The 20,004-nt window shown below is 35.8% G+C and overlaps 2 protein-coding genes across 2 annotated transcripts in view; both read left to right on the forward strand.

Moving 5' to 3' along the window:
- LOC141284396 (autophagy-related protein 16-1) overlaps positions 1-13,994 on the forward strand; it is a 42,208-nt gene extending 28,214 nt beyond the window's left edge. The window contains exons 6-7 of the mRNA XM_073817384.1: positions 9,175-9,276; positions 13,186-13,994. Of these exons, the coding sequence (XP_073673485.1) occupies positions 9,175-9,276; positions 13,186-13,279 (196 nt within the window). The 3' untranslated portion in view covers positions 13,280-13,994. The remainder of the gene's footprint in view (positions 1-9,174; positions 9,277-13,185) is intronic.
- Positions 13,995-18,950: 4,956 nt separating this feature from the next.
- Positions 18,951-20,004, forward strand: part of arrb1 (arrestin, beta 1) — a 65,982-nt gene continuing 64,928 nt past the window's right edge. Inside the window, exons 1-2 of the mRNA XM_073817478.1 lie at positions 18,951-19,306; positions 19,408-19,469. Of these exons, the coding sequence (XP_073673579.1) occupies positions 19,450-19,469 (20 nt within the window). The 5' untranslated portion in view covers positions 18,951-19,306; positions 19,408-19,449. The remainder of the gene's footprint in view (positions 19,307-19,407; positions 19,470-20,004) is intronic.

Consider the following 20,004-nt stretch of genomic DNA (forward strand, 5'->3'; position numbering starts at 1 on the left):
AATCTTACAAAACTTGTGCAAGTCATATTTTACCTCAAAATGAAAAAATAAATAAATAAATAAAATAAGTACACTGCCGCTATTTCAATTTAAAATAACTGTTTTCTATGTGAATATATTTTAAAATGTTATTTATTACTGTGATACAAAGCAAATTTTTTTAGCATCATTACTCCAGTCTTCAGTGTTACATGATCCTTCAGAAATCATTCTAACATGCTGATTTATTGTCAATGTTGAAAACTTTTTTTTTGGACCTGTGATACTTTTATTTAGGATTCTTTGATCAATAAAAGGTTAAAAGGTTAAACAGCATTTATTTAAAATAGAAATGTTTTCTAACAGTATACACTACTGTTAAAAGGGTCAGTAAAAATAACTTTTATTCATCAAGGAGATGTTAAATGAATAATTTTGAATAAATGTTGTTCTTTTTAACTTATTCATCAAAGAATCCTGAAAAAAAATATTTGGCAGCACACCTGTTTCCAACATTGATAATCAGCATATTTTTTTGTTTGTATCTTACTGCCCTATACTTTATATTATGTATTTATTTATATATATATATATATATATATATATATATATATATATATATATATATATATATATATATACATGGGCGACATTTGACTCTTGAGTCAGGTGGGGCAAGAATAAAAAAAAAAACAGATTTTTTTTTTTTTTCAGATGTAAGTATTAAAACAATGCCCTACTGTATTGCAGCACATCAAAGCAGTCAATTAAAGTGCTGCACTTCCGCCCGGGCCCCGAATTTTTTTACACCCCTAGGGCTGGGCTTTGGGGCAATTTTCACGTCATAGTTCAGACCCGGGCCGGCATCGGGCCTGTTTTAAGGTTTCTCCTTATTTTTATATTTTAGACATTCATCAATTATGGTGAAGAAAAAAATGCGGCGCTGGTGGAAACAACACAAGACTTCACTTTCGAGATCGGCTCGGAGGGCATTTAGTGTCCTTCAGCACAGCTGGAAGAGATCCGCGTTCAATCGCACACAATAGGCTGAAACTTGCCACAAAGCACCGGTAAAAATAAATAACAATGAATGTGTCAGGGGAAAGAGTAAGGACATATCTGAATTTTTAATTAATAAACTAGTGTATTCTGAGTCAGTGCGCAAAGATCCTGACTGGCAGTCTCCTTTTTGGATGCGCCTTTAGAGAGAAATTCATCTTTACAGATTACATAAGGACAGAGTTTTTGTTTTCGATTTGTTTTATTTCGTTAAGTAATAATTTAAAGCTTTCTATAGATAAATATCATGTCTGTGAGGCATGTATTTTGCTTCATTTTTGTTAAGCGCTCCTGTTCAAGAACGAGACGGCAGAAAGCGCATCATTTTTGTTTTCTTTATTTTATAAAAACACTGTAACTTTTTTGATGTATTACTCTTACCCTTTGTGATAAAAAATGACGGATAATTTTAAATTGCTTCCACTGAAAAAAATGTAAGTGACCGCGCTGGCGCCTCGATGTCATGCAAAGCGGCTTTAGCTTCCACTCTCTGCACAAACGATGCGCCTAATAGTGCACATTTATCTGTAACATTAAAACTTTTATCTGTAACATCTGTAACTTAAAACTAACATTGCTTTGCTTTTGTTTGAGGATGTATAGCACCGTCTAGTACCCCAGTACAACCGGGCCTGAGCTTGGCTAAAAGGTCCAGTTGCAGCGGGGCTGTCGGGGATTCCATGACTAACCAGTTGCTCCGCCTTGCCCCTCCCTAATGTCGCCCATGTATACATATATACATAATAAAAAAGCATAGGGACAGTTTTATTGAACAGGGCAAATTAACATTAGAGCACAATTCCATAAAAGCGCAGATGGAAGGGGAAAATTCAGCGTGTGATTTACTCACAATGCACACATTAAAGAACACAGATGCAGCCGGATAATTTCTGTAATGACTAAAATCTACCAATAGCAACTGGGACATTAAACAATGGTGCAAATACTAGTAATTTAACGAACACAGATGTTAGTAAAACATGTCGTGTGAATTATTTTAATACTCTTTTTCCATTATTTTTGCATCTTAAAGGGAAACACCTACAAATGCATATTCATTAAGGTCAGGCACAAAAAAGCTGTCCACACCTTTTCAGCACTAATTCTTCGCTGCACGTCTTTAGTTAGTTGTAAAAAGTAAAAAGCTGTTAGTAAAACAGCCATATCTCACATTTACGAGTGTGATATTGCATTTATACAACAGCGTGTATAAATGTGTAAATACATAAAAACAACAGCGGAGTGTCTTTAAAACCCTCATTTGTGCAGAACAACTTCCTTCCGCTACGGATTCAAATCTCAGTTTGACATTTTAACAGCTGAGCCCAAGCCTCCGTTACAAATTCCAAAACATCACTTTAGAACTAGTAACGAAAGAACGTTGGGATGCTCATTGAAAACTTAGTGTACTGCTGTAGTAAAAGCTCACTGTATTATGTAGAGTATTATAAGAGAGAGATAATTACCTGCATCTAATACAGCACTTTTCATATTCACGATGAAACATTAGTTTGAATATCTACTAAGGAAAGCGTTGTCTTTGTCGTAATGTTAATAACGTTAATATCATTTGTTCAGGGTGATTTCTGATGACAGCACTGCGCGGTGCATTTGTGCAAACTGTTGTTGAAACTAAAAATAACTTTATTTTTTCAGTATAAAAGTCTTTACTGCTGACTCGTAAAACAGTCTCTTGTCGCCATATAATGGCTGAACAAATGTATCTAAAATCACCATCATGAAAACATGCGCCATTTTTATTATGTAAAATATTATTTATTGAATATTAATATTTAATAAACAACAAAAACAGCCATCATAAAAGTTTCTAGGCAATTCATTCAAACGTACAAAGATAGCACTTTGATACACAGCATTGAATATACATAAACATGATGAGATTTTGCCAAAACTATTTGCTCTGGAACAAATAATAGTTTAATGAGACCAGAGACTGCCTGTTAGATTTACCGAAAACTAATTATATCTCATGTTTAACCACTACAGAGACATCAGAGTCAGCAGTAAATTCCAGAAGATCAGGCGCTCTCGGGCAGACTCATGAGCACAGAATGGCTCACGCCCTGGAGCTATGTCCGAAAACATCAGCACAAATTTTAAAATAGACATTATCATTATTAACAAACTGCATATTTGAACTATAAACAAGTACATCGCCTGAAAACCTCTTAAAACTGCATTCCATGACACAAGAACAGTATTATTTATAAAATTACAGCAGATTTGAGCGTCGCTGTAAAAAGTACCAGAAGAATCGCACTGATTTAAATAGAATAATATTGTACCATATTGACATAAAAATACAAAGAATAAGAAAATATATTCAATTTGTGGTTATTAACAACATGAAGTGCATTAAACATTATATTGCATCAAGGTTTCCCAAATTGAAACCTTGAATTCAATGAAAACGAATAATTGATTAAATCATAAAAAAATGTTACATTAAAATAAATAGTTTTAAAATCAATCAATCAAAAAAAAAAAAAAAAAACTTACTTAGAAATATAAATATTTATTTTAAAATCTCAGGGGTACTTCAAGTAAATATATTAGGTGAAAGAGGATCAGATGACAAAAAAGTTTGTGAATTTGTGTATTTTACTGTGTTTGAAAGACAAAGTTTATCAGTACACTGACACACATATGATAGGAATGAATAAAAATGGTGCTACAATATAAATTTCATAAGTTACATAAAATAAAATATATTGGAAGTTTATTGAAAAATATTAAAACAGCCAGTTGATGTTGGTTGAGAATGTAGAGACTGTATTTCATTTCAATACTTTATATGAGTGGACAGTTTCTAATTTCCATATCCATGGTAACAGCGACTTCTCTAGTTGGTGAATCTGTCTTCCTAATTATGGCTAATGTAGTTCTTTAATTATGCAAATTTGAAATCACACTGGCTTTTGGCTCCTCTAGAAGCCACAAATCAGTTTTTTAATAAAAAAATAATCCAACTAGATTATTTTACAACTGGAAGCTGACTGCTTATATTTCACATTCATTTCCTTTATGAAAAATATGATAACTTATTTTGTGCTTTAGACTTAATTTCATTGCCATTTTTTTTTTGCAATAATTTGCAGAAGAGGTTTATATAACAGCATAAGATGCTGCATCAAAGAATCAGACGGATGCCTAAAAATGGAGTGCTTTATTTTAGATGTATTTTCAATCATCTTAGAGCCTTTGCAGCCTCTATTTTGTCATGCACAGTCTGACCCTGCGATTTTCTCAGCATTGTTAGAAAGTAAATGCAACACACTCCATATGATGTGAGATGAGAAACGAGTCTTACAGATGAGTCTTTTTAGCACCTCCCTGCATAGGCATATACAGTTTCCATGGAGACAGCGAGGCCAGAACGCACTGTGGCTTTTTTTTTTCCACAAATGGATCTGGCACGAGCACTTGAAAGGGGAGAGAGAGTCACAAGCAGGAACCTAATGGTCGCTTCATCATTCATCAACACTTTCACTCTGCAACATTCTCCCCTTGTGCCAGGCATATAACTCAACATCTTCCTCATTGGCCAACACTCTTAGACTGGGCTGGTAAAAACAGCCCACTGCCAATAGGAAACAGTGTACGCCACTCAATCTAATAGCTGAACAAATCATATCTACTACACTTAAAAAGTGTAATTGTGAGCTTAAGATGCTATTTCTGTAAGATGCTGTTAAAGCAAATTGTTATCTGGCTAAACATTTTACAGCGTGTGAGGAATGATACATTTGTATGGAGAGTTTATATATACATTACTGTTCAAAATTTTGGGGTGTGTAAATTTTTTTTATTTTTCTCTTAATATATATTTAATATATATTTAAAATATATTTTAAAAAATCTTATTTTGGCTCTTATGCTCGCTTATTTAATGAAAAATACAGTAAACTATTGTGAAATATTATTAGAATTAAAAACAGTTATGTAAAAACAGTTTTCTGTTTGAATACACTGCTGTTTAAAAAGTTTTGGGATCAGTAAGACTTGTAATGTTTTTTAAAGAAGTCTCTTATGCCCATTAAGGCTGCATTTAGTTGCTCGAAAATATGCAAATGCAAAAGTGTTATTACAATATAAAATAATTTTTATATAATATATATATACTTTAAAATATAATTTATTCCTGTGATGCAAAGCTAAATTTTCATCAGCTGTTACTCCAGTATTAAGTGTCACATAATCCTTCCGAAATCACTCTAATATACTGATTTATTACTTTTATTATCAATGTTGAAAACAGTTGTGCTGCCAAATATTTTTTGAAACCTGTGACTGCTTTTTTTAAGGATTCTTTGATAAATAACAGGTTAAAAAGAACAGCATTTATATAAAAATCTACTGACCCCAAACTTCTGAACAGTATATTGTTAGAAACCTTTTCTTTTTTAAATAAATGCCGTTCTTTTTAACCTTTTATTGATCAAAGAAATCTGAAAAAAGTATCACAGGTTCAAAAAAAATATTAAGCAGCACAACTGTTTTCAACATTGATAATACATTTCTGAAGGATCATGTGACACTGAAGAGCGGAGTAATGATGCTGAAAATTAAGCTTTGTATCACAGGAATAAATGACACTTTAAAATATATTCATATAGAAAACATTTATTTTAAACTGAAATAATAATTCACAATATTACTTTTTTTTTTCTGTATTTTTGATCAAATAAATGCAGTCTTGATGAAGAAATGAAGAAACGTTTTTAAAAACTATTAAAAATTTTACTGATTCCAAACTTTTGAGCAGCAGTGTATATTTTAGAATGTAGTTTATTCCTGTGATGCAAAGCTGAATTCTCAGCATGATTACGCCAGTATTCAGTGTCACATGGTCCTTCAGAAATCATTCTAATATGCTAATAGTGATTGGTGCTCAACATTTTAATGTTTTTATAAATGTTGAAAACAGTTGTTCTGCTTAACATTTTTGCCAGGGTGTGGTTCGTATGTTTGGGCATAAAACACATCTACAAAGTTACAAATCTCAAAGTCCACTCTAAAGGGAGATATTTCGTTTTTAAAAATCTATTTTCAAGAACTACAACGAACGGCTCCTTTGGACTACAGCGTTTGTTTTCCGGATGCTATGATGTCACAACGCAGTCCATTAGAATACCATTCAAATATATCCTGCCCATGGAAATTTGAATCGTTGGCAGGTGAAGACGGACGAGGTAGGGGATTCGCCTTTAGCGATGTAGCATGGACAACCGCTTCTGGGATATTTTAGCGGCTGGTATAAATGCAAGCATTGACTAAAGTGTCCGCAAACTGCTCCTGTAGCCGCGCTGGAGCCACGCCGTTGCCGTGTGCGGTATAGAGGGTCGAAACACATGCAGAGCCGTGGCTGATGTAAACACAAGCATTGACTAGAGTGTCGATCATCGGTAGTCTTTAATAAGCAGAACTGCTTGCGTCTTGTGGAAGAACATTGTAGCCAGAGCTACTTCTCTCTGTTTATGTCTATGACGAATCACGCATATATTGGGCTACTCCGCAGCTGTTTCTACCAGAACCAGTCTGAAATACTCTGAATATAAAAACGTATTATAAGTGTACCGTAAGGATTCAGGATAAGCAAAAAACTTGGTTTGGAAAATGGATTTATGATGTACGTTTTTGTCAATTTTAAACACAGAATAGTTACGGACTGCAGGATTATAATATAAATCTCTTTTTAACAGTGTAAAAGATGTTGACTGTCAAGTTTGATCAGTTTAATGCATAATTCCTGAATAAAGAAAGTATTAATTAAAAAAAAAACCTAAAGGGTAGTTTAGGACCAAATAGGAATAACCATTTTATACATAATATTTAGAATAAAACTAGTGCTCACCAGTTTTTAGCCAATCATAAAACTTGCCAATCAGAAATGCTCTATGCCTGGTAATATTTTAGTGTGGCACTGCTGACATCAGGCAATGGGGGTGGTTGAAGGAATAGGGTGATCTAACACAGTCTAGCAGAAGTTAGCAAAGCTGAAATCTCTTATAGTACCTTTTGAAGTCCATTGATTCAGTTCAGATGCAATATCGTGGAAAAGAGCAAAAGCATTGAAAATTGTATCCAGATGGTTATTGAGTATAGTTTATGGCTTTTTCTGTCTACATACAGCTATCTTCTAAGACAGCATGTTGTCTAAAATGGAGCCTTAATGGATTTGAAACACTCTACTTTGGTTTCAGCTAATGCTCACAGACTCCACCTTCTTATTTTCTTTTGTCATTTCGCTTGTGGCATTGTGATTGCACACACTGTGAGGTACAGTGCCCTCCACTAATATTGGCACCCCTGGTAAATATGAGCAAAGGTGGATGTGAAAATAAATCTGCATAATTTATCCTTTTGATCTTTCATTCAAAAAAATCACAAAATTCTAACCTGTCATTGAAGTAAAACAATAGAACATAGGGGTGAAATCTCATTATGAAATAAATGTTTTGCTCTAGTTTTCGTTGGCCACTATTATTGGCACCCAATTATCGCAACATCCTTTTCCCAAGATAACAGTTGTGAGTTTTCTCTAACAGTGTCTAATGAGTTTAGAGAACACCTGACAAGAGATCAGACACCATTCCTTTATACAGAATCTCTCCAGATTCTCCAGAATCTCTCTCTTCCCAGCTTCATGTTGGTGCTTCTTCTCTTCAGTTTCTATACAGGGTTCAGGTCAGGGAACTGGGACGGCCATGGTAGAAGCTTCATTCTGTGCTAAGTGACACAATTTTGTGTTGATTTTGATATTTGTTTTGGATCATCGTCCTGCATGGCCCATTATAAGATTTCTTACAGAGGCAGTCAGGTTTAGATTTTTTATCTGCTGGTATTTGATAGAATCCATGAAGCCATGTATCTAAACAAGATGTACAGGACCTCCGGCAGAAAAATAGGTCCACAACATTAAAGACCTAGCAGGATTTTTAACCATGGGCATAGGGTACTTTTTTATCCCTGTCTGCACCAAAACCATCTGGAGGGTTAGCTGCCAAAAAGCTAATTTTTAGTTTCATCTGACCATAGAAGCCAGTCCTGTTTGAAGTTCCAATCATGTCTGACAAGTGAACAAGGTTACTGGAGTTTGTTTTTGGGTGTTTTTTTCTTGAAACCCTCTTAAACAACATGTGGTGATGTGTAGGGGCTGTTTCATTTTATTTTAGGCTTTCTGACCCCAAGACTCAACAATTCTCTGCAATTCTCCAACTGTGATCCTTGGAGAGTCTTTGGCCACTCAAACTCTCCTCCTTATCGTGCATTAGGATGATATAGAGACACGTCCTCTTTTAGGCAGATTTGTCTTTAGTTGATTGGAACTTCTTAATTATTGCCCTGATGGTGGGAATGGGGATTTTCAATGCTTTAGCTCTTTTCTTACAGCCAATTTCTATTTTGTGAAGCTCAGCAAACTTGTTCTGCACATCATTCTTTGGTTTTACTTTTTGTGATGGATGATTAAGGGAATTTGGCCTTTGTGTTCCTCATATTTATAACCCTGTGGAACAGAAAGTCATGACTGGACAATTTTATACTCCTAGCCACCCTGGTGTGCTAAAAAAATTGTAATATTAATGGGAATACACTTTAGAGATATTAGGGGTGCCAATAATTGTGGCCATTGTGGACTAGAGAAAAACATTTATTTCATAATAAGATATCCCCCCCATTTTTCATCATTTTACTTCAATGAAAGGTAACAATTTTGTGAATTTTTCGAATGAAAGATCTAAAGGATAAACGATGCAGATTTATTTTCACAGTCACCTTTGCTCATATTTACTAAGGGTGCCAATATTAGTGGAGGGCACTGTATATATTTTATGCCGCATATAATTTGTCCAAAATAAGGTCATTGAAGGCAGCATAATTTCAGCATAAAATAAAATAGCTACTCTTCTTTAAAATGCAGTCTTGTAGTCTCATTCACTTTTTTAGGAACAGACTGAACAGATATGACTCCTATAGCTTCCTGACAATTCAGTGAATTTTATATCAGACCATTTGCCTGAGGGATCTATACGGCAAGAGAGAATCAGTTCCACAGAGTAATGTGTTTCAGTCTGTAGTCATCAGTCACAATAGTCGGTTTTCTCTCTTTTTCAGTCCGGATGGCAGTTTCCTGGCAGCTGGATCTGCAGACGGTGCCGTCTACATATGGAATGTTAACACAGGAAACCTGGAAAAACGGCTTCCTGACATGCACAGGTACAGTAACTCAGGGATGGGCCACCAATCAGGGGTGCATTTCCTAGAAGTATTGTTAGCAAACTATGATTCCAAGAATCATCATTACCCATGTGGTTCAATGATTCTGTCTTTTCCAAAACCATGGTTCCAACAAACATTTACAAACAGCATAGCAGAATTGTGAGGTCAGAACTAAAGCAAAGTTTCTTGTTAGTATAACGTGGACTAACCAGTATGTCATTCCACATTTTCATTCTACATCTTTTAGTGTGTAAAGACAGTGAAAGCACCATCTGTAAAGAGTGTGATTGTTGGAACGTAATACAGAACCTGCAATTGAATCAAATATTTTAAAATGAAGTGAACCAATGTAGAATAAAATAGCGAAGTAGTTCTTAGATGCCAGGTTTCACTTGAATTTTGCTAATATTTTGTTGTATCTGAACATGTAGTACAGTATGTCAAAAGAAAAAAAATAGAGCCTTTGCTTTTTAACAAACAAACAAAAAAGTTTTATTCTAGCTTCATGCATGCTTTTTTTTTTTACCAACACTTGAATGTGGACACGTTTCATAAAAACTTTAAAACAAAAAGCTGAGAAAATCATTTTTGTCAAAGACTAAGCCCAGTTTTGGATTCAGAATGATAATCAAAACATAGATGGAGTAGATCCCATCAACACCCCTAAAGCTTGCACAGTTCTAAACCACTTCCTGTTTATCTGCTTACCCCCAGGTCATCCAAGATGGTGATTTTGTTTCTTCAGTAGAACACAAATATATTTAACTCAAACCGTTGCAGTCTGTCAGTCATATAATGGCAGTCAATGGGCACCAAATCTTTGAGAGTAAAAAAAACATACACAGACAAAACCAAATTAAACCCTGCGGCTCGTGATGATTCATTGAGGTGACATGAAACGTTCGGTCTGTGCAAGAAACTGAACAGTATTTATATCATTATTTACCTCTGATTCAACATTCAACTGTATTGAGCGCGTTCACAACAGCCGGCGTGTGATGCATCAGCGTGCTCTGGCAATGTAGTCGGTGAAAAGTCAACACTCCCAGATGAGTTTGCACAAGGAAACGTAATCTTTTAGTTTTAAAACGGTTGCCAGAATGAGGATAAGCACAAGTAATTACCATTTTGAGTAGTCGCTATGCACTGAGCGACGTATACACGTGATAGATCGCTTCCACGCGAGCATCTACTATGGCAGATCACGTTGACACGTCACGCACCGGCTGTTGTGAACGCGCTTAGGACAGTTGAATGTTGCGGTGAATCAGAGGTAAATAATGATATAAATACTGTTCAGTTTGTTGCACAGACCGATCGTTTTGTGTCTTAACACCTCAATGTATCGTCACGAGCCGCAGGGTTTAATTTGGTTTTGTCTTAAGAATTGGTAACCATTGACTGTCATTATATGACTGACAGACTGCAACGGTTAGAGTTAAAAATCTTTGTTTGTGTTCTACTGACAAAACAAAGTCACCTACATCTTGGATGCCCTGGGGGTAAGCAGATATACATAAAATTTGTATTTTTGGGTGAACTCCTTTAATGCTTGATGATTGCGTTATTTTACATATGCATCTGCTTACATACGGAGTCGCGTGTTTCTGCTTCTCTTTTACAGGCTTTAAAGGTTGTATCAGCGATTTCAAGCCTAAAACATAAAGTGTCAAATTCAGCTGACCTTTCTTCACGATCCGCTCGCTGCCTGCCCCATAAATTGGCTGCTAAAAAAATGCATCTCTGTGGTCAGCCTAGGGTTCGAGATATGCCAAAAAAACAATCGGTGCTACCAACGATTCCTCAGCAAAACAAACAGTGTTCCAACCAATCACCGTCAGGGGTTTGGTGTTGTGGACTTTCGCTCCGCCTCCCTCACATCCCAGCACCAGTACGAAAGTCCACAACACCAACCCCCTGACGCTGATTGGTTGGAACACTGTTTGTTTTTCTGTGGAATCGTTGGTAGCACCAATTGTTTTTTTGGCATATCTCGGACCCTAGGCTGACCACAGAGACAATTTATGGGGCAGGCAGCGAGCGGATCATGAAGAAAGGTCAGTTGAATTTGACACTTTATGTTTCAGCCTAGAATCGCTGATACAACCTTTAAAGTGCAGTAAAGATTTTCAGGAAATATTGACTCAAATTTCAGTATTTTCTTTACACAAAGCTATATAGTTAAAGGAGAACTCCGGTGTGATTTTGACCTAAAGTGTATTGAATCATGATACCGAGTGTAAACGTACCTTGCATATCTCATCTCGTCTTGTCCACTGCTGTCCGAAATCTGGGGTCAGTTAGCCGATGCTCACAACAGCTTGTCAATGAAAGTCAATCGGGCATCGAAGGAGCCATGTAAATAAATCACTGTTTTACGCCATTTACGAGGCACAAAGTAGCTCCACACTTCATTGGTAGATTTCCAAGGGCCCTGACATTTAAAACGAGACATTGAGAACTTAGAAAAAGCACCGGTAGTTTATTTACAAGTAGATTTATACAGACAGTAACCGCAAGAAGTTCATCTTAAATGTAGTCACGATAAGTCGAGTGTCGAGCACCAAGGAAACTACAACCTGATACGTTGATAAGCTGATAAATTCCTTGGTGCTCGACACTCGACTTATCGTGACTACATTTAAGATGGCGGCGGCCGCTGAACTTCTTGCGGTTACTGTCTGTATAAATCTACTTGTAAATAAACTACCGGTGCTTTTTCTGAGTTCTCAATGTCTCGTTTTAAATGTCAGGGCCCTTGGAAGTCTACCAATGAAGTGTGGAGCTACTTTGTGCCTCGTAAATGGCGTAAAACAGTGATTTATTTACATGGCTCCTTCGATGCCCGATTGACTTTCATTGACAAGCTGTTGTGAGCATCGGCTAACTGACCCCAGATTTCGGACAGCAGTGGACAAGACGAGATGAGATATGCAAGGTACGTTTACACTCGGTATCATGATTCAATACACTTTAGGTCAAAATCACACCGGAGTTCTCCTTTAAGGTCAAAAGTTTACATAGACCTTGCAGAATCTGCAAAATGTTAGTTATTTTACCAAAATAAAAGGGATCATACAAAATGCATGCTATTTTTTATTTAGTACTGACCTGAATAAGAAATTTCACATGAAAGACCACAAGAGATAATGATGAATTTATAAAAATGACCAAGTTCAAAAGTTTACATGTTAGATTCTTAACACTGTCTTGATACCTGAATTATCCACAGCTGTTTTTTTTTTAGTGATAGTTGTTCACTGCTGTTCTTTAGGAAAAAACCTTAAGGTCCAATAAATTATTTGGTTTTTCAGCATTTTTGTTCAGAAAAAATCCTTTCCAACAGTGACTGTATGATTTTGAGATCCATCTTTTTGCACTGAATACAACTGAGGGACCCATATGAAACTATTACAGAAGGTTCAAACACTCACTGATGCTCCAGAAGGAAAAACCTTACATTAAGAGCCAGGGGTGTAAACTTTTGAACAGAGTAAAGATGTGTACATTTGTCTTATTCATATCATATTTTATTCATTTAGTACTACCCATAGACTGTAAAAAATATGGACGTAGTGTCTGTGACGTCACCCGTAGGGTTTCTGAAGAGCGATTTTGAAGGACGTGGGTGGAGCTGGTTGCTGAAACCACACCCACCTAGCGCGACAGTGGTGACAGCAGCGGCAATCCCCCTGTCACTCAAATGACCACACCCTTAATTATGCAGATTCTGCAAAGTGTATGTCAACTTTTGACCTCAACTGTATTTTAGTTTTTATTATGGCTTTAGAATAATTAGAATAAAGCGTATTGGTTGTATTGACTATGAAGGTTTTTGTCTGATTTTTGAATTATTCCTTTAATTGTGTGCTTAAATTGAATTCTAAGATGAAATTCTTTCTGCAGAGCTTCAATAAGCGCTGTGGCCTGGTCGTTGTCAGGTGAATACGTGGTAAGCGTGGACAAGAGCCGCAGAGCTGTGCTCTGGAGTGATATCTGAGACCAGACACGGTCTGCGTTTTTCCATCTTATCAACTGAAGTCACTCCTGGAAAATGCACTCAGGGATGTCATCAAAACACAACCTTGTTGGGAAAAGCTCACACTCTGCACTCCATCAACAACAAGACCCTTAGTATTGTGACAGTCTTGTTGCTAAGAGGCGGTGCCATCCAAAACGCAGACAGATGTGCTAATGTTACAGGGGTCTGGCGACTGTCAAGCAGAGCTTTCTGGGTTTTGTTTTGAAACCTTGTTACAAATGAATTACTGATGCAGAATGTGCCAAAGCGTTTGTAGGCCTTCCTGTTGCTTGACTTCTTACTATTATTGTCAGCAACTTTAAAATCGGAGATCTCTTGACATACACCAGATATTGCTGCCTCTGGGATTTGATATCAAAGGGAAACATGAACAAAACAGATTCAGCCTGCTTTAGGAACATGACAACACGTTTCTGAATACGTGGAAACTCGACCCTGATGTATTCACATATCAGTCCTATTTTTAGAGACCAAAACACAGAACAGACACATAATTTTGAATGCCTAGTAAAATGGCCATTGTATATTGTCACACAATGACACCGATTCTTGAATGCAACATAAAATGAGATATAAATAGGAAAAAAAAACACTATTGTTCAAAACCGTGGGGTTAGTTTTTTTTTGGAATATGAATGCTTATATTCATCAAACTGATGCTCAAACAGACATTTACAATGCAAAAGGTTTCTATTTTAAATAAATGCTGTTCTTTAGAGTTTTTCTAATATTTTTTTTTTTCACAAAAATATTAGCTTGAAACTGTTTAAGTTAATAAGAAATATTTCTTAGTATGAATTTTTAAGGATTGTGTAATGCTGAAGACTGCTGAAAACTCAGCTTTGCATCACAGGAATAAATGAAATAAAAAATGAAATAGAAAATAGTTATTTAAAAATGTCATAATATTATTGTTTTCTGCTGTATTTTAAAGGGGTCCTAGTATGGTCTTTTACAAAGTATTTAGTAAGTATTTATTTAGTTTTGGGAGTGCACTAGAACATGCTCTCATGCTTGGTGCTTCGAAAAACACATTATTTTTCACATAATTTACATTACTACAATAGCTTTCTCCCCAGGCTGGCACAAATGGCTCGATTAGTTCCGGGTTTGATGAAGGCCCGCCTTCCGAAAAACAAAATGTGTTGTGATTGGTTAGCAGTCCCACTGCGTTGCGTTTGAACAGCTTAGACGGCGTTTCACTCCTGCCACACCCCTTCCCAAAGCAGCAAGCTCCGTGTACAACTGCGAAAACTAGATTCTTATATTGAAATATGGATATTTTTCTTACAAAAACACATCAGATCTCTGAAGGAGGCTTTTACTGACCCCTTTGGAGCCATGTGAGGCACTTTTTATTATGGATTGACTTGTTTTTTTGACTGATGGAGAGAAACACTTGTCTATGCCGTTCTGAAAACTAAATATCTCCCTTTGGAGTGGACTGTGAGATTTGTAACTTTGTAGATGTTTTTATGCCCAAACATACACAACACACACTGGCTAAAGTTCAAAAAGTGAAAAAGCGTAATAGGACCCCTTTATATGCAGTCTTAGTGAGTAGAAAAGACTAACCCCAAACTTTTGAATGCTAGTGTGTATAATACAGATGTCTTAGACCACAAGGACAATTTTGGGACCATTATGATGTATTTGATCATCATATTGATCTATTTCTACATTACTAATGAAATGTACTCAAGCAAATTTGTTGACATCATAATAATGCACAAACAGGATGATTTCATATAGCTTGAGTGCTGCTGTCATTAAAGCAATGGAGAGACCAAAATAGTTTTTTACATTTTGAGTTTCACTCTAATCTTACACTTAATCTTGTAATAATAAAAAAAGTATGTATTAAATTGGAAAGAAAACAAACCAGAAGCATTTTCACTAGTGGCCTGAGACATTTAGACCCCATTGTATGTTGTTAATCACTGCCTCAGGGAAGTGCTCAGTTCTACTAGACTGACTCCTGTAATATATTATAAAAAGGGACTCGTGTTTTAAAAATGAATGAGAGGAGGCCTTGCCCTCCGCCACACTCCCTAATGCTGCCATAGAGACCCAGTATGCTCACTGCTAAACTGCGCTCAGATTAGCATTTAAAAGGGCCCGGTGTCTGATGAGAATCACACCGCACCGCTCTGACTGACTTTGAAGACCCAAATTACTGCCATCAGAGATCACACGGGTCCAGCGTAATGCACCGACCGCCATGTGATTCGATCTGCTGTGTTCATTTGCTTGTTAATTAAAGGTTAGATGAGGAAAGCCTAATGCCCATCTTACACTTGTCAGCTGTTGGATGAAGGGGTTTTAATGTAGAGTCTAGAATATTTATTAACCCTAAACCATAATATGTGCTAGTTGCTATGACGAAGTATGTGCCACAGAAATCTCTGATCTTACTGTAGATCACTGTATTGCAAGTTGCAAGTGAATCCATGTCCACACTGCAAAAATGCTTTTCTTATTTAGACTTTTTGTCTTGTTTCCAGCCAAAATATCTAATATCTCAAGAAGGATTTTCTAGACAAGAAAAATTATTTTCTTGTTTTCAGAAGAAGAAAAAAAACAAGTCAAAATTAAGTGAGTTTTTGCTTAGAACAAGCAAAATAATCAGCCAGTGGGATAAGCTAAAAGTCTTTTTCAAACAGAAAACAAGACTATTTTTTTCTTACCCCACTGGCAGATTATTTTGCTTGTTTCAAGCAAAAACGCACTTAATTTCCCTTGTTTTTCTAAAAACAAGACAATAATTATTACTTGTCTAGAAAATCCTTCTTGATTTAAGATTTTTTAGATATTTTGGCTGGAAATGACAAAAAATCTCGAACAAGAATCTTAGAACAAGCTAAATAATCTGCCAATGAGGTAAGACAAATAATCATGCTTTCTTTTTGAAATAAGATTATTTTTCGTACCCCATTGGCAGATTATTTTCTTGTTTCAAGCAAAAACGCACTTAATTTCCCTTGTTTTTTTCTGAAAACAAGACAATAATTATTACTCGTCTAGAAAACACTTCTTGATTTAAGATTTGTTTGATATTTTGGCTGGAAACAAGACAACAAATGTAAGAAGAAAAGCATTTTTTGCAGTGCAGATCATATTTCACCCCAAAATCAAATGGAAAATGTTTATAAATTATAAAACTTTTTATAAGTTATATTTTCTTTTTTTTTTTTATTAACAGTAGCATGAAGTCAGTACAACAAATTCTATCGTGATTAAAACTTTACGTGTTAAAAACACGTTACACAAGTTACGTTTCCATTATGTCCATGAGAGTAACATTTTTCACCATGCAATAATAAGAATTAAGGTGAAAATGTACTTGGTTGTTTAAAGATTTGTTAAACATGACATTGGCATGACATTAATTATTTGCTTGAAATACTCTGGTTAAGTAAATCAAAGCCATTTTATGATGTTAAGTAACAGAGAAACATCTATTTGACCAAAAATAAATAAATAAATACAAAATCTACATATTTTGGTTGACTTAGAATAACTGATGTACAATTAAATTAGTTTCAACAGCTAATTCCTGACAAAAGCAGGGATGTTTACAGGTGGCACTACTTGAGGTTAGATTTCTTTGCCCTTAAAGGTGTATTTTTAGAAGAAAGCATTTTCTTTTTTCAATTATATTACTGAGTAAAACGTAAAGAACCCTGACTTTCCAAATGTGGATGGTTTTCAAAGTAGCAAATTATCAAGGGAACAGTTGTATATCAGTTAACAACACACTCATTTTTGTAAAAATGTTTTATATATTTTTTAACTGTTTTATAAATATATATTGTCTTCTTTTCATGTGACCAGAACAGAAATATACTGAGCGAAACTGCAAAGTAAGGACTAAAAGTGAGTTTGATGATAAAGTCTGTTGTTTACACACACACACACACATATATATATAAAATAAAAGGAATAAGTCCATGCTTTGTCTTTGCTTTAATAGGCACTTTCTATGAATAGGGTAAAAAAAATAATATAGAGCCTGAAACACCAAAACTTGTGTCATGATAAAGTTTTAAACCCTAGTTTAAGAGATTTGGTTGTTTTCCCTATTAAATGATCAATAAAATGAAATACTTTTACTGCCTTGTAAATTTATTGTGTACATAATTGTTAGGTATGGTCATATTTGACCAATTCCAAACCACATCAATCTTAATATTTATATTAATATAATAATTAATAATTAATTTTGTATTTAATCATTTGTAAGTTATACATAATTGTCCATGATGAATGGAAGTGAAAAACGTATTATATTCAGTATTACGTATTATTTTCTTTTACAGCCAAAAAAGAACCACAAAGAACCATTCAGAACAGAAAGGTTCTTCAGACGTTAAAGGTTCTTTATGGAACCATTTAGACAAAAATGGCTCTTTTGTGGCATCGTGAAGCACCTTTATTTTTAAGAGTGTAGGTGTAAAACCATCAGGAACCATTTAGTCTCCGGTGCCACCATTTTCCAAAACCGCAATCAATCTGGAGTCTCCAGAAGGTGTCAGATTCCCTGAGACTTTGCTTGGGTAAAAAAAATCCTGGTGCTGGTCCTTCAAGAGTCAGACTAAATTGTTCCTGATGGTTTCACACCCAAGTCTTCACCTTTATTCTTAATTGTTTTGCTGTTAACATGAGTCTTTTCTTCTCCACCAGTTTTTTTTTTTTCTCTGACCATGCTGACCCAATAAGCATTGTGCTGTCCAATGGTCATGGCCTAACTTTGCGATTTCTGTATTGCATTAGTTTTGAATATTTCTCATGGGCATTTAATAATGTTTGACTTCTCAGTCTGAGTAAAATCTCTTTTTTGATTTAATCTGCAAAAGAGAACAAGCCTAATAATTACGCACACCTAAATATATGACATTTTTCACTTCCAGCCTTCATGGACAATTATACATCATTTATAAATGATTAAATACAAAATGAATACTAGTTATTAAGATTGGAATTGGTAAAATGTGCTTAGAAAAAAAAAATTTCCTACAGTAACTAATAAATGTTTGAGATATTTTTATAAATTGTTTTAAAACAAACTACTTTTTAATTCTTGGGTTAAAAACTTAAAATGTGTGCCTAATAAAAAGTGCTGGGACACCAAAGTGTATGCTATTTGTGGAAAGTGCAATATGACATGATTTAGCATTCATTTGAGAACATTCAGAGCTTTGATGTATTTTAGAGTGTTGCACTTTTGTCATTACATTCTCATGATGACTAATAAGCATCTCGATGTATATTTTTTCGAATCTTATTTGCAGTGCCTTAATGATATTGATTTATTTATCTGATCCAAGATAAAAACACTAAAATATCAGTGATGCTTTTTCAATTAATAAAACCATCTTAAACCCTCATAATGGCTGATTGATATGCTTTATCCGCGCCGGTATTGATTTATTGCTTTGGGAGTTGAGAACTGTAATGTGGCACCGCTTTAAATGATGTCAATGTCAAGATGTAAATAATGCCTCATCCGTCGTCGCGGCGCTCATTTCACAGCCTCTGCACAATGATGGAGAGCTGAGAAATCTGCTCAGCGTTGGAGAATATCATCACCCACTCACCTCACCACCCGCACACATACCCTCACACATCCAGAGAGGAGGGGAGACAGATAGCGAGTATATGTGTGAGAGAGAGAGAGACGGGGAGAGGGAAACACAGCGGAAGAGCTCTGCTAGATAGTGTGGATATCAAACGGAAGCTTTTTAAGCTTTAGGATTTTTCAGACAGCGTTTATTGTTCATATATTCTCACCTGAAGGACTCGTAAAGCAGAGCGGCGCAGGAAAGCAACGAGGAATCACCGGCTCCTGCTTGCTTTATATCGGAAACGCGGGGTTTGTCCGTTGGCAAGCGGCAGTGGAGATGCTCCTGTAATTGGATTCATCTGGAAAGCGCTCAAACCGCAAGGAGAGCTGCTTAAGTGACAGCGGCTCTCTAACGCAGCATAGTAAATTCTCTCTCTTTCAGCCTGTCTCTTGATTTTTCTGTTTTCCCTCGGTTCCATCTCCCTCTCTTTTCTCGGCAACCCCTCTCATCTTCTTCCCACAGCAGAAGAGTTTCTGTGGAAGGTGTCGCACGCAGATCTTCGCAATGGGTGATAAAGGCACAAGGTAAGCCGTGTGTTTTGTTTCAGATGGATTAGCTGGTACAGGAGGGCATTGCACCATTGCTCAGTTTATATATATATATATATATAGCATTTAACGTAACAGTTAACATCAACGCAGTCAGTATTGCATCCCAGTCCAATCTCAGATTAAGTTTATGAAGTAAATTTATGTGATTTCTTCAGAATCAGTTAAGATTAGTTAACCTGTTAAATTGCATTAAGGGGCGTTCAATTGAAAACACAGGGCAGGAAAGTAAAGGGAGAGAGTGGGATTGGGACACAGGCTGGATTTGACCCTGCCCTCGTGAGCACTTGCACTGCACAACAAATAAGCCTATATGTTAAATGGACAGCTAGCTATATAGTTGCATCCTCTTCGTGAGCCAATCAGAAACAGACCTGCAAGCCATCAGAAACCACTGTATAAATGTATTCCATCTCTTTCATCTGTTATTCATTTGCTTCAGTTCTCTCTAGGTAAGCTTTAGAGGGTGGTGGAGGTATCACACTGTTTTGGCATAGCAGCATTTCCATTG

The sequence above is a fragment of the Garra rufa genome, chromosome 14, assembly GCF_049309525.1.
Source record: "Garra rufa chromosome 14, GarRuf1.0, whole genome shotgun sequence".
Taxonomy (NCBI): Eukaryota; Metazoa; Chordata; class Actinopteri; order Cypriniformes; family Cyprinidae; genus Garra; species Garra rufa.